At 47.5% G+C, this 11,834-nt stretch overlaps 1 protein-coding gene across 1 annotated transcript; it reads right to left on the reverse strand.

The window, feature by feature from the left end:
• Positions 1-1,161: 1,161 nt before the first annotated feature.
• Positions 1,162-7,853, reverse strand: RARRES2 (retinoic acid receptor responder 2). Its single transcript, XM_035129444.2, has 5 exons — positions 7,587-7,853; positions 6,039-6,143; positions 3,572-3,676; positions 2,812-2,921; positions 1,162-1,356 (listed from the first exon to the last, which is right to left on the reverse strand). Coding segments are annotated over exons 1-5 (573 nt in total). The 5' UTR covers positions 7,839-7,853; the 3' UTR covers positions 1,162-1,355.
• Positions 7,854-11,834: the final 3,981 nt, after the last annotated feature.

Genomic DNA, 11,834 nt, shown 5'->3' on the forward strand with positions numbered 1-11,834 from the left:
GCAGGCCAATGGTTTGCTATCCTTGGGAAATTCATACTTCGATGCTCTCTCCCATCTGTGTCTTATTTTATGCAGAGCAGCAGCAACACATTATTTTATTTGGTACATTTCTATCCCCCCTTTCTTCCAAGGAGCTCCCGGGGGCATATGTAATTCTCCCCATTTAATTCTCACAACAACCTTGTGAGGTAGGTTAGCTCACCCAGTGAGCTTCATTGCCGAGTCAGAATTTGAACCCTGGTCTCCCAAGGTCCTAGTTTGTAACTCTTAACCATTACACCGCACTGGCTTGGCCAGAAATCTGTTGTCCTGTTTTCATTTTTCTCACTTTTCACTTCCCTTTTGCAACGGCCTCCGCTGCCTGAGTGTCTCTAGAATGACAGACTTGTGATTGTCCCCCCAGGACTACAGAATAATAGAACTGTAGTGTTGGAAGGGAGCCCAAGGGTCATCTAGTCCAACTTCCTACAATGCTGGAATCTCAACTAAAGCATCCATGACAGGTGGCCAGCCAACCTCTGCTTAAAACCTGCAATAAACAAGTCCACCACCTTCCCAGGGAGCCCTGTCCACTGTCAAACAACTCTTGCTGTCAGAAAGTCCTTCCTCTTGTTTCGTTGGATCTTCTTTCTTGTAATTTCATAGAATCATAGAACTGCAGAGTTGGAAGGGACCCCGGGGGTCATGTAGTCTAACCCCCTGCGATCCGGGAATCAAAATCGAATCCATCGGTTTGGATCCTACCCTCTGGAGGAGCAGAATAGAAGTTTGCTCCACCTTTCTTCGGATATTTGAAGATGGCTATCCTTTCACCTCCCAATCTTCTCTTCTCCAGGCTAAAAGGCAAGAAGGCACCCAGCCAGCCAATAGCCTGCTAAGCCCCACTTCCCAAAGTTCATCTGGAGGCTCCCTTTCCTCCCAAGACATTTCCATAGGTGAGACAGGGACCCCTGGAATTCTGGCACCCAAGGTGAGTTGACGAGTTGGTCTCAATGGCTGGAACGGCTCTGGAACAGACCAGAAGAGACCACCAGGGTATTGATGCCCACAGATCAGGGTCCAGAACGCCCTGGCAGTGGGCACCAGAGAAGAGGTTTGGGGGAAGAGGGGTGAGCCCCCTTGCTCCAGCAACTCCTGAAATAACCATACACCATGACTATGAAGCCTCCACTTGAACTTTTATTATGGGAATAAAGGAAGAAGGAAGAAAGACAGAAGACTCCTCTGGGACCAAGAGAGGTTCCATTCCTGTGGCAACGAGACCCAAACTGGTGGATGTTCTGCTTGTTTCCAAAAGGAAGAGGGTGCCTTGCTTCCTTGATGGTCAAAGAACAGCCCAGTAAATGTGGGTCCCATCTAGGCAGGGAGGAAAGTGAAGATGGTTATTACAGATGAAGTGAAGGATTTCAGGCAGGAGCCTATCCCAACCTGGAGATGCCAACATGGATTGAACCTGGGACCTTCTGCCTGCAAGGCAGACAAAACAGCCCATCCTAGAATCATGGAACTGTAAAGTTGGAAGGGACCCTGAGGGTCATCCAGTCCAACCCCCTGCAATGCAAGAACCACAGCTAAAGGATCTCTGACAGGCGGCCATCCAACCACCAACAAAGGAGAGTCCAGCAGCTTCTGAGTGCGTCTGTTCTACCGTCAAACGGCTCTTAGCGTCAGAAAGGTCATCTTAATATTTAGCCAGAATCTCCTTGTTATTTGAACCTGTCCTCTGGGGCAGCAGAAAACAAGCTTTCTCGCTCCTCCATGTGATATTTAGAGATGTTGAAGGCTGCCGAAAAGATATCTTGGGCCCTCGGCAATGACTTTTAAAAAACAACAACAGCTTTTATCCTATTTAGATACCATTTTATCATTATTTAACATCATTTATTTTTGTCTCGGCAGACTAATGGCAATTGGTTGGTTTGAGCTTTCATACAGAGGTGCCTGGTGTCTGAATTCATAGAATCATAGAATCATAGAGTTGGAAGAAACCACAAGGGCCATCCAGTCCAACCCCCTGCCAAGCAGGAAACACCATCAAAGCATTCTTGACATATGGCTGTCAAGCCTCTGCTTAAAGACCTCCAAAGAAGGAGACTCCACCACACTTCTTGGCAGCAAATTCCACTGTCGAACAGCTCTTACTGTCAGGAAGTTCTTCCTAATGTTTAGGTGGAATCTTCTTTCTTGTAGTTTGAATCCATTGCTCCGTGCCCGCTTCTCTGGAGCAGCAGAAAACAACCTTTCTCCCTCCTCTATAGGACATCCTTTTATATATTTGAACATGGCTATCATATCACCCCTTAACCTTCTCTTCTCCAGGCTAAACATACCCAGCTCCCTAAGCCATTCTTCATAAGGCACCGTTTCCAGGCCTTTGACCATTTTGGTTTCCCTCCTCTGGACACGTTCCAGCTTGTCAGTATCCTTCTTGAACTGTGGTGCCCAGAACTGGACACAGTACTCCAGGTGAGGTCTGACCAGAGCAGAATACAGTGGTACTATTACTTCCCTCGATCTAGACGCTATACTCCTATTGATGCAGCCCAGAATTGCATTGGCTTTTTTAGCTGCTGAATCACACTGTTGCCTGCTGGTGCCCAACATTTTTTTTAATGCTGAGTTGGATTTGAATTGTTGCTGGGTTGGTGCCCCTTTGCTTTATTGGTGATTTGTTGTGTTGGTTGTGTTTTTCAGTTATGTTTCATATGACCACTGCATGCCACCTCGAGAATGCATTGTCGACGAGGCGGTCGATAAATGCAACTAACGGAAAACAAATGCGGGCTACAGGAACTGAAGCTGATCACTTACCACTCTTCCGGGAGCCCCTTGAGAAATGCAAATTGTCCGATGTGGTAGCGCTGCTCCTCATATGCCTCTTTGACTGCCTCACATTCCTGATTCTGCTTCCTCCTCACTTCCTATGGGACATTCAGAAGGGAAAAGGTGGGCCATGAGCTCCTGAGTCAGGGCTTCCCAAACTTTTGGGGGTTACCTGCTCCTTGGTTCCAGAAACTCACGCCCAGTGCCCCCTACTCAATAAAAGGCATTGCTCAGAATAGCGGTATCCACCAAGGGAGATAATAACACCCTAAGATTCAAAATAAAAAGGTAAAGGGGCCCCTGACCATCAGGTCCAGTTGTGTCCGACCCTGGGGTTGCGGCGCTCATCTCGCTCTATAGGCCGAGGGAGCCGGCGTTTGTCCGCAGACAGCTTCCGGGTCATGTGGCCAGCATGACAAAGCCGCTTCTGGCGAACCAGAGCAGCGCACGGAAACGCCGTTTACCTTCCCGCCAGAGCGGTCCCTATTTATCTACTTGCACTTTGGTGTGCTTTCGAACTGCTAGGTTGGCAGGAGCTGGGACCGAGCAACGTGAGCTCACCCCGTCGCAGGGATTCGAACCGCCGACCTTCTGATCAGCAAGCCCTAGACTCTGTGGTTTACCCCACAGCGCCACCTGGGTCCCTTAAGATTCAAAATAGTAACAATTAATTACAGATTTATTCAAAATCAGATTATTCAGAAGTCAGGTCCAGGAGCATTTCTGTCAAAGTATGAAGGTGACCCACCTGGAAGATTGGGTTCTGCTCTGAGAGGCACCTCTTGGACTCGTCCAAAATGTTATGAGGGTCACTGGAGTTAAACTTGAAGCAAGCCAGGCACTTCTGTTTCCTCTGGGCAGAGAAAAGAAAGGAAAAGGAATGAGGTCTGTTTTCACAAGAGAGGCCCAAATAAGGTTTCGGTTTGCTCCCAAACTATAACACCAGCAACACACCCCAAAACTGCAAAGGCTGCTTTTGCAAGAATATCGCTGCAGCTTGCTTTCTGAAATGTGTCTCCAATCGTGCCCTCGGAAGGGGGTTATAATGCCTGTAAATTCCACCCAAAGAGGAGCAGCGATTTTAAAACAATTGGACACAATGGTGAAGCGGGAGGCACAAAGCTTCGATTCGCCCTGAATCGGAATCTGGATTCAGACTCAAAGCAAACAGGGCTGCGTCTTAACCTGTCCAATCTGAACCCGGCTGGTTTTTCGAAGTGCTGGATCAGGATCCAAAATGAACCTTGTTGTACGGCTGGTATTTATCTCCAGTAAAGTTAGCAAAAATGTATAAGAATTTATCCAATGTATGCTGGAAGTGTAAAGATAAAGTGGGTACATCTTATCATATGTGGTGGTTGTGCAAAAAGGTAACAGGTTTCTGGGAAATTATTTATAACTAGTGTCTTGAAGCCCGTTAAAATAATGGGTGCTAGAACAGTGAGCTAAGGAAGGAAGGAAGGAAGAAAAGAGGGAGCAGGAGGGAGAGAGGAAGGAAAGAGGGGAGAGAAAGAAGAGTAGGAAAGAAGGAAGGGAATAAAGAAGGAAAGAAAAAGAAAGAGGGAGAGAAGACAGAAAGGGAGAAGGAAGGAAGGAAGGAGCAGGAGGGAGAGAGGAAGGAAAGAGGGGAGAGAAAGAAGAGTAGGAAAGAAGGAAGGGAATAAAGAAGGAAAGAAAAAGAAAGAGGGAGAGAAGACAGAAAGGGAGGAGGAAGGAAGGAAGGAAGGAAGGAAGGAAGGAAGGAAGGAAGGAAGGAAGGAAGGAAGGAAGGAGAGGGAAAGAAAGAATAAGAATGAGGGAGAGGAAGAAAGATGGGAAGGATGGAAGGGGGAAGCCGTTGAGGGAGAGAGAACCGCATTCTCCCCCCCCCCCCGCTCGAGGGCGCGAGTGAGTGCGCGGGGATGGGGAGTGTGCGGGGACTCTGTGTGCGTCCAGTCCCTGTGCCTGTGGGGCATATGCGCAGTAGCACAAACCCAGGGACACAGGGAATACTGGATGCAGAGACACTTGCACTTTATTATATAGGATGAATTGAAGAAAATGTTTAAGATAACTTTTGTTAAAAAACAGAGGCCTTTATATTAGGAATAGCAGGTGAAGACATACCAAGAAATGTTAAAAGACTATTTATGTATGCAACTACAGCCGCCAGGATGCTACTTGCCCAGAAATGGAAAGAAGAGAAAGTAGCAATGAAGGAGGAATGGATAACTAAGATGATAGACCATGCCGAAATGGCAAAGATGACTGTGAAAATCCGGGACCAAGATGAAAAAAAAGTTTACACAAGACTGGATTAAATTTATAGAATATCTTAAGGTTCATTGTAAAGACTTAAAAACATTAGCAGGATTTATATAGCATCTATGAAGCAATGTGAATTGTGGTTATCAAGGGACTTGTAACTGAATGGAAAACTAAGGATGTGTAAGGTAACAGAGGGGAGAAATTGGAAACGGCGGTGGGGAGTCTAGAAGGGATGAATAAGTAATTAATTTGAATGTTAAATTGTTAAATTATTGAGAATTGAAAATAAAATATGAAAAAAACAAAATGAACCTTGTGGTCAGTGTACTTGCTTACTAAAAACATTGAACGTTCCTAAGAGAAGCTCATGCCTCCTCAAATCCTTTTGCTTTGTGACTCTTGTTCTACAGGGGCTAGCCCAGCTTTCACCAACCTGGAACCCTCTGGTTTTAAACTACAACTCCCAGCCAGACCAGCATAACATAAGCATAACAACACAGCATAACCGGACCCTTGGGCTCCCTTCGAACTCTACAATTCTATGATTCTATGAACAGTAACAGAAGAACATACGTCAGGTCTGCTGCATCTGGCCAGGGGCCCATGTGATCCAGCATCCTGTTCTCAGAGTGGCCAACCGGGTGCTCAGAATCATGGCTAGTAGCCTTCAAGAGATCTCTCCTCCTCCATGAATTTGTCTAATCCTCTTTTAAAGCCACCCAGGTTGGTGGCCGTCGCTGCCTCCTGTGGCATTGAGTTCCACAGTTTAACAATGCGCTGTGCAAATGAGAGAAGCTGACCACATAACTTGCTCACTGTGGGGGGGAGCCTCATAAGGATCTCACTTTGGGTTCCTCCTCTGTAGGCTTCCTGCCTCTTTGTTTATGATGTTTTAGACTTTGAATTAATTTTAAAAGGCATAGAGAGTTCAGCTTGGCGGTGGATAAATTAGCACGTTCCTGGCTCACCCCGCCTGGCTTGATCCGGCAGTTTTGCATCCCTCGCTGCTGCTTCCGGCAGAGGGTCTGCACAAGGTCAACTTCCAGCTGGACATAGGTTCCCCTTGGGAATTCCTGCAACCAAAGAAAGCCGAGCTCAATGTGGGAAATAACTCCTTGCCAAACTAGAACGAGAGGAGTTCCCCAGTGGAGAATCGCCTTCCATGGGAGCGTGACAAGGGCAATCAAGGGTCTGGAGGAACGGTGGAGGAACTTGGGGATGTTTAAATGATGCATTCAAATGAGAAGAAAGGAGGTCCCCACTAAACATCAGGAAGAACTTTCTGACAGTAAGAGCTGTTCAACAGTGGGACGGTCTAGGTGGAGACTCCTTCCTTGGAGGGAGCCATTGCTTCGAGTCCTACCCTCCAGAGCAGAGGAAATAAGTTTGCTTCATCTTCCACATGACAGCCCTTGAGCTATGGCTCTCATATCTCCTCTCAGCCTCCTCTTTTCCAGGCTAAACATACCCAGATCCTTCAACTGTTCCTCATAAGGCATGGTTTGCCTTGACCGTGAACAATAAATAAAACATCAAAGAATACACAACCAGACTGAACAGTTTTCACATCGAAAAGGGACCAACAAAATTACAGTAATATTGATAACAGCAACAGCTTCAGTGCCCCGACAAAAAACCCCTAAGCAATAACACAGCCAATGAGTCTGTGTTTTATAGCTGCAGCCCAGGTCCCACCCTCCCAGGCCAGGTGGGAAGAGGCCTGCCGAGGGGGGGCAAGCTTGTTTTCTGCTGCTCCAGAAGGGAGGACCTAAACCGATGGATTCAATGACAAGAAAGGAGATTCTGACTCAACAACAGGGAGAACTCTCTCACGGCAAGAGCTGTTGGACAGCAGAATGGACCTCCTTCAGAAGGTGGTGGACTTGCCTTCCTTGGAGTCTTCTAAGCAGAGGTCAGACGGCCGTCTGCCAGGACTTCTTCAGCTGTGATTCCTGCCTTGCAGCGGGTTGCGCCAAATGACCCGCGGACGTCCCTTCCTGCTCTCCGGTTCTAGAATCCTGTGATTCTAGAGTGATCAGTAGAACTCTGATAATCTAGGAAGCAGGGATCCAATCCCAGACTTGCAGAAGGAGAAGCAGAGTCTTGGGACCCCCTTAAGTTGAATGCACATCCTGCAACCTTTCTCCGAGGAAACCAGGGACACCCTCCAAAATTCTCTGATGAAAATAGGGGCATCCTATTCTATACCTTCCAACATATCTTCGATGAAAATAGGGATGTCCTAAGGAAAAGCAGGACATTCCGGGACTCAGAAACTGGGACAGCTTCTGTAAATCAGACTGTCGCTGGAAAACAAGGACACTTGGAGGGTCTGCTAACATCCCCAGCTTATCCAGCAAATTGGGAAGTTCATTCCCTGTCACTATTTCACACAGCGGGCAAGTTTTATTGGGCATAGGTGGGTGGCAGTCTGTGGTGCTTTGTTATATGGGGTGACGATCCTCTGCCTCCCCCTCCGGCCCCATGCACGCTCCCCCCTCCCATGTCCCGCTCACCGTCTCCGTGACGTGGGTCACGGCTTGCTCCTTGAACGTCGCCTGCACGAGGTCCCTGCTGTGGAAGAAATCTAGCACCAGCTCCAGAGCCCTTTGCTGGAGGGGCGACCGGTTGGCATCCGCCAGGACCAGGAGGCCCAAGCACAGCACTAGAAGCCCCTTCATCCCCCTTGCCCGCGTCCCCAGTGGATCTGTTGCCCACACCCTGCCCTTGAGAACTCCCCTGCCGGTCTGTTGATCTTGGTCGGTCATTAACTTGTTCCCATGAGAGCTGCCCCAGACGCAGGCCCCCTCGCCTGCCCTCTGCCCTCTCCTGTGGCTGTTTGTTGGCTGATGCCCGGGAGATGAAAGGGAGGGGTGGGTAAAGGGCACCCATGCAGGGAAACAACAGGAGGAGGGGTCCCTTTGGCCACCCCTCCCAACTGGCTGCCAAAGATGCGGGGTGTTTTTCTCAGGTCTGCTTTCCCTTTGGGGCTGGCACAAGGGATGCAGGATCTCTCCTTTATGCCAGTGGCTCCCAAAGTGGGTGGTACCTGCTGCATAAGAGCATAAGAGCCTGGTGGATCAAGAAGAATGCTTTTAGCAGGTGCCAGAAAGAGCACAGAGAATTCAGAGGAGGCGCCTACCTGGTATCAATAGGCAGGGAGTTCCCAAAGTGCGTGTCGAGTTTGTGTCTACATGCATGCAGGCAAATTGGTCCCATGTTTTAAAGGGCTTTGTAGACTTATTGCCACACCTTGATCCTGGCCCGGTAGCAAATCAGCGACCAGTGCAGATCTTTGATTTCAATTTTCTGTTTTACAATTTAGAATATTCATTTAAACAACCTTAAAATATCAATGACTTCCCTTCTTCTCTTTCCTTGGTTCATTTTGCATATCATTGCTACGGCACATTTTACATAAACTAAACCATTCAGCATTCCATTATAGTATTACATCCATTAAAACTAATTTACACTGCTGAATTTATCCAGGTTGTTTCCCCTGAAACAGCTCTGATGGACAATATTGATATTAGAGATTTGGCCTTTCCCATTCCACCTGCCACTTCGTTGTCGCCCCCACTGATCCCAGTGTTTGATCTACAAAGTCCACAGCTTTCACTCCAGGAACACATAAGCAAACAGAAACGTCTGGAGCCTTGCAGTTTCCCAACATCTGCTGGGCAGCCGCCTCTTTCATGAACCTGGCATTTTGGTGGTCAAGTTGCTGGTGGCCAGTTTGGTCCCCTTCCTAGCCAGAGAAGCCAGGATGGCAGTGACAAAGCCAAAAGCAGGTTTGTTCATATTTTAAAGTGGGGAATGGCTTCAATGATTCATGCATGCTGGTATTTAGAATGCACAAGTTTTGCTGGCTATGTTCTATTAAAATGTTTGTGGAAAACATAAAAGGTTAGTACATTTTGTGCAAGAACAGCATGCAGGATCAGGCCAGTGGTCTATCCAGTCCAGTATCCTCTTCGGAACCAGAGTGGGAAACTCTAAAGCTGGTGGAATTACCCAGTGGGGTGCTATTAAGTGGGGGGAGGGAGTGGGGCTCTGGAGGTGTAAATACTGTAACTTCTTCTTTGGCAATCACTCGTAGCTGAGTAAGATTGTCTTCCACAAACAAGGTTTTAACAGTGCGTCGGTAAGTGATGGTGGAGGCCGATTCTGGATCCACATGTCCTTCCACAGTGGGGGACATAGGTTTCCGGGTGGGAGTTGATCATGGTGAGGGTTTGCTAACTGTGCCTTCCTCTTAGTGCGTTTCTCCCTTTTGTCCCGGGTTCGAGTGTCTTCAAAGCCCATGACACCTTTGGTAAAGGCTGTTCTCCAACTGAATCATAGAGTTGGAAGAGACCACAAGGGCCATCCAGTCCAACCCCCTGCCAAGCAGGAAACACCATCAAAGCATTCCTGACATATGCCTGTCAAGCCTCTGCTTAAAGACCTCCAAAGAAGGAGACTCCACCACACTTCTTGGCAGCAAATTCCACTGTCGAAGAGCTCTTACTGTCAGGAAGATCTTCCTAATGTTTAGGTGGAATCTTCTTTCTTGTAGTTTGAATCCATTGCTCCGTGTCCGCTTCTCTGGAGCAGCAGAAAACAACCTTTCTTCCTCCTCTATATGACATCCTTTTATATATTTGAACATGGCTATCATATCACCCCTTAACCTTCTCTTCTCCAGGCTAAACATACCCAGCTCCCTAAGCCGTTCCTCATAAGGCATCGTTTCCAGGCCTTTGACCATTTCGGTTGCCCTCCTCTGGACACGTTCCAGCTTGTCAGTATCCTTCTTGAACTGTGGTGCCCAGAACTGGACACAGTACTCCAGGTGAGGTCTGACCAAAGCAGAATACAGTGGTCCTATTACTTCCCTTGATCTAGATGCTATACTCCTATTGATGCAGCCCAGAATTGGTATTTAGTATTTCAGTAATAATTTAGTCTGACCAGAGCAGAATACCTGTACTGGAGCGCTTGCAGGCCAGTGTTTCCCAGTTGTCGATGTTTTTTAAAGATTTGCCTTGAGGCAGTCTTTAAACCTCTTTTGTTGACCACCAGCATTACGCTTTCAATTTTTAAGTTTTAATTAGAGTAATTGCTTTGGAAGACGATCATCAGGCATCTGAACAACATGACCAGTCCAACAAAGTGGATGTTGAAGAATCATTGCTTGAACACGGGTGATCTTTGCTTCTTCCAGTATACTGACTTTAGTTCGCCTGTCTTCCCAGGTGATGTGTAAATTTTTTTCGGAGACACCGTTGATGGAATTTTGCTGAACTGATTGAACTAAATAGTTTTAACTGGATTTTGAATAAATGTGCAATTAATTGTTATTGTGTTGTCATCTTCCTTCGTGGGGCGTGCAAACTGCTGTTCTGAATAATGCTTTTTAACAGAGTGGGGGCCCAGGAGATGAGTTTATGGTACTGTTATAAAATCATATTGGGGGGGGGGTTGCAGGACACCATTATTAATGAACAGAGAGGGGTGACAGAATTTGACAGCTGCAATACCCAGAATCCTGTTCAATGCCATCTTCCCTGTCTCCCCACCCCTCCCGCTAGGACACGACCCTGCCTGAAGGAAGGCTTAAGGATCTGCATATGCACAACAGTTAGCATAAACTCACACATTTCCCCTCTCCACCTCCCCTCTGCCCAGAACAAAACAATGTTTCCAGAAGGAGGGGGGGGGGAAACCGCCCAAATCCAAGGTGACACTTTTCTACTCAAGTTAATAATACAGCCTATTATATGTTCTCTTACCATGAAATCTCTATCCGCTGCCTCTGTATTAGAATTGCTGTTTTATATCTTAGAACTGTATATGTCAGGACTGCTACCTTTTAATTAGAAATCCCTGTATTAGGTATGTTTTCCAGGTATATTTTCTGTATGAACCCTGTATGATCCCAACCCACCTGAACCTTGCCCTACTACTACCACCCTATACCCATTCAAGGACACACGGACAATAGAGGGATTAGCTGGAACAACTTTATTCAAATAAATTGCCATCCTCAACGTAGCCCACCCTTCCATGGCCTGGAGGAAAACACCTGCCGGGCGGACTTCCACCCCATGGAAATCGCCAGGAACTGCCCCACCTCTGCACCCATCTCGACTGATTGCCCCTCCTGCCAAACAACAGGGAGCACCATCAGCGACAGGAGAAGAGCAATTGACATCCCGCCATCTGAAAGAAAAAGTCATCTCCCCACCCAGCTAATCCGATCGCCACCCATCCTCCTTGTCCTTCCCCTCCCTCCCAGTCCAGGGATTTTCACGCAGGGACAGGAGGGCATAAAAAGGGGCTTCACCATTTCCCGGGGTTCCTTCCTTCTTTCCAGAGGCAGGGACCCTACAGCTGTAGCTTTGCATTCTGCAATAAAGGGATCAGTTTGTTTTTCCTGACAGCATCGTGTGGTCTCTGTCATTTTCCCGGCGGAGCTGAACTTAGTGCAAATTTTCGAGCTTCCGACCCGCGTCTGTCCTTAAAAGGCAACGCATTTTGGGGTACATTTTTCATAACACTACCAAGGGGCCTGTGGCCCCCGATTGTTTGGCAGCCACTGGAACTGGCACATGAGATTGCCTCCTTTCCACACCACACATCTAAAGCACATGCTGCAACCATTCAAAGCGCAGAATTTTCCCCAAAGAACTCTCGGAACTGTAGTTTCCCGTCTCACAGAGATACCATTCCCAGCACCCTTAGTAAACTACAGTTCCCAGGATTCTTTAGAAGTCATG

The sequence above is a fragment of the Zootoca vivipara genome, chromosome 12 (assembly GCF_963506605.1).
Source record: "Zootoca vivipara chromosome 12, rZooViv1.1, whole genome shotgun sequence".
Taxonomy (NCBI): Eukaryota; Metazoa; Chordata; class Lepidosauria; order Squamata; family Lacertidae; genus Zootoca; species Zootoca vivipara.

Bases quoted from the DNA above. Each gene is read 5' to 3' on its own strand.
- RARRES2 (XM_035129444.2), bottom strand. From the start codon at position 7,838: ATGACCGACCAAGATCAACAGACCGGCAGGGGAGTTCTCAAGGGCAGG. The intron at 6,144-7,586 runs GTGAGCGGGACA...CTTTGGTTGCAG, and splicing joins TGACCCACGTCACGGAGACG to GAATTCCCAAGGGGAACCTA. The intron at 3,677-6,038 runs GTGAGCCAGGAA...TTCTCTGCCCAG, and splicing joins GCCGGATCAAGCCAGGCGGG to AGGAAACAGAAGTGCCTGGC.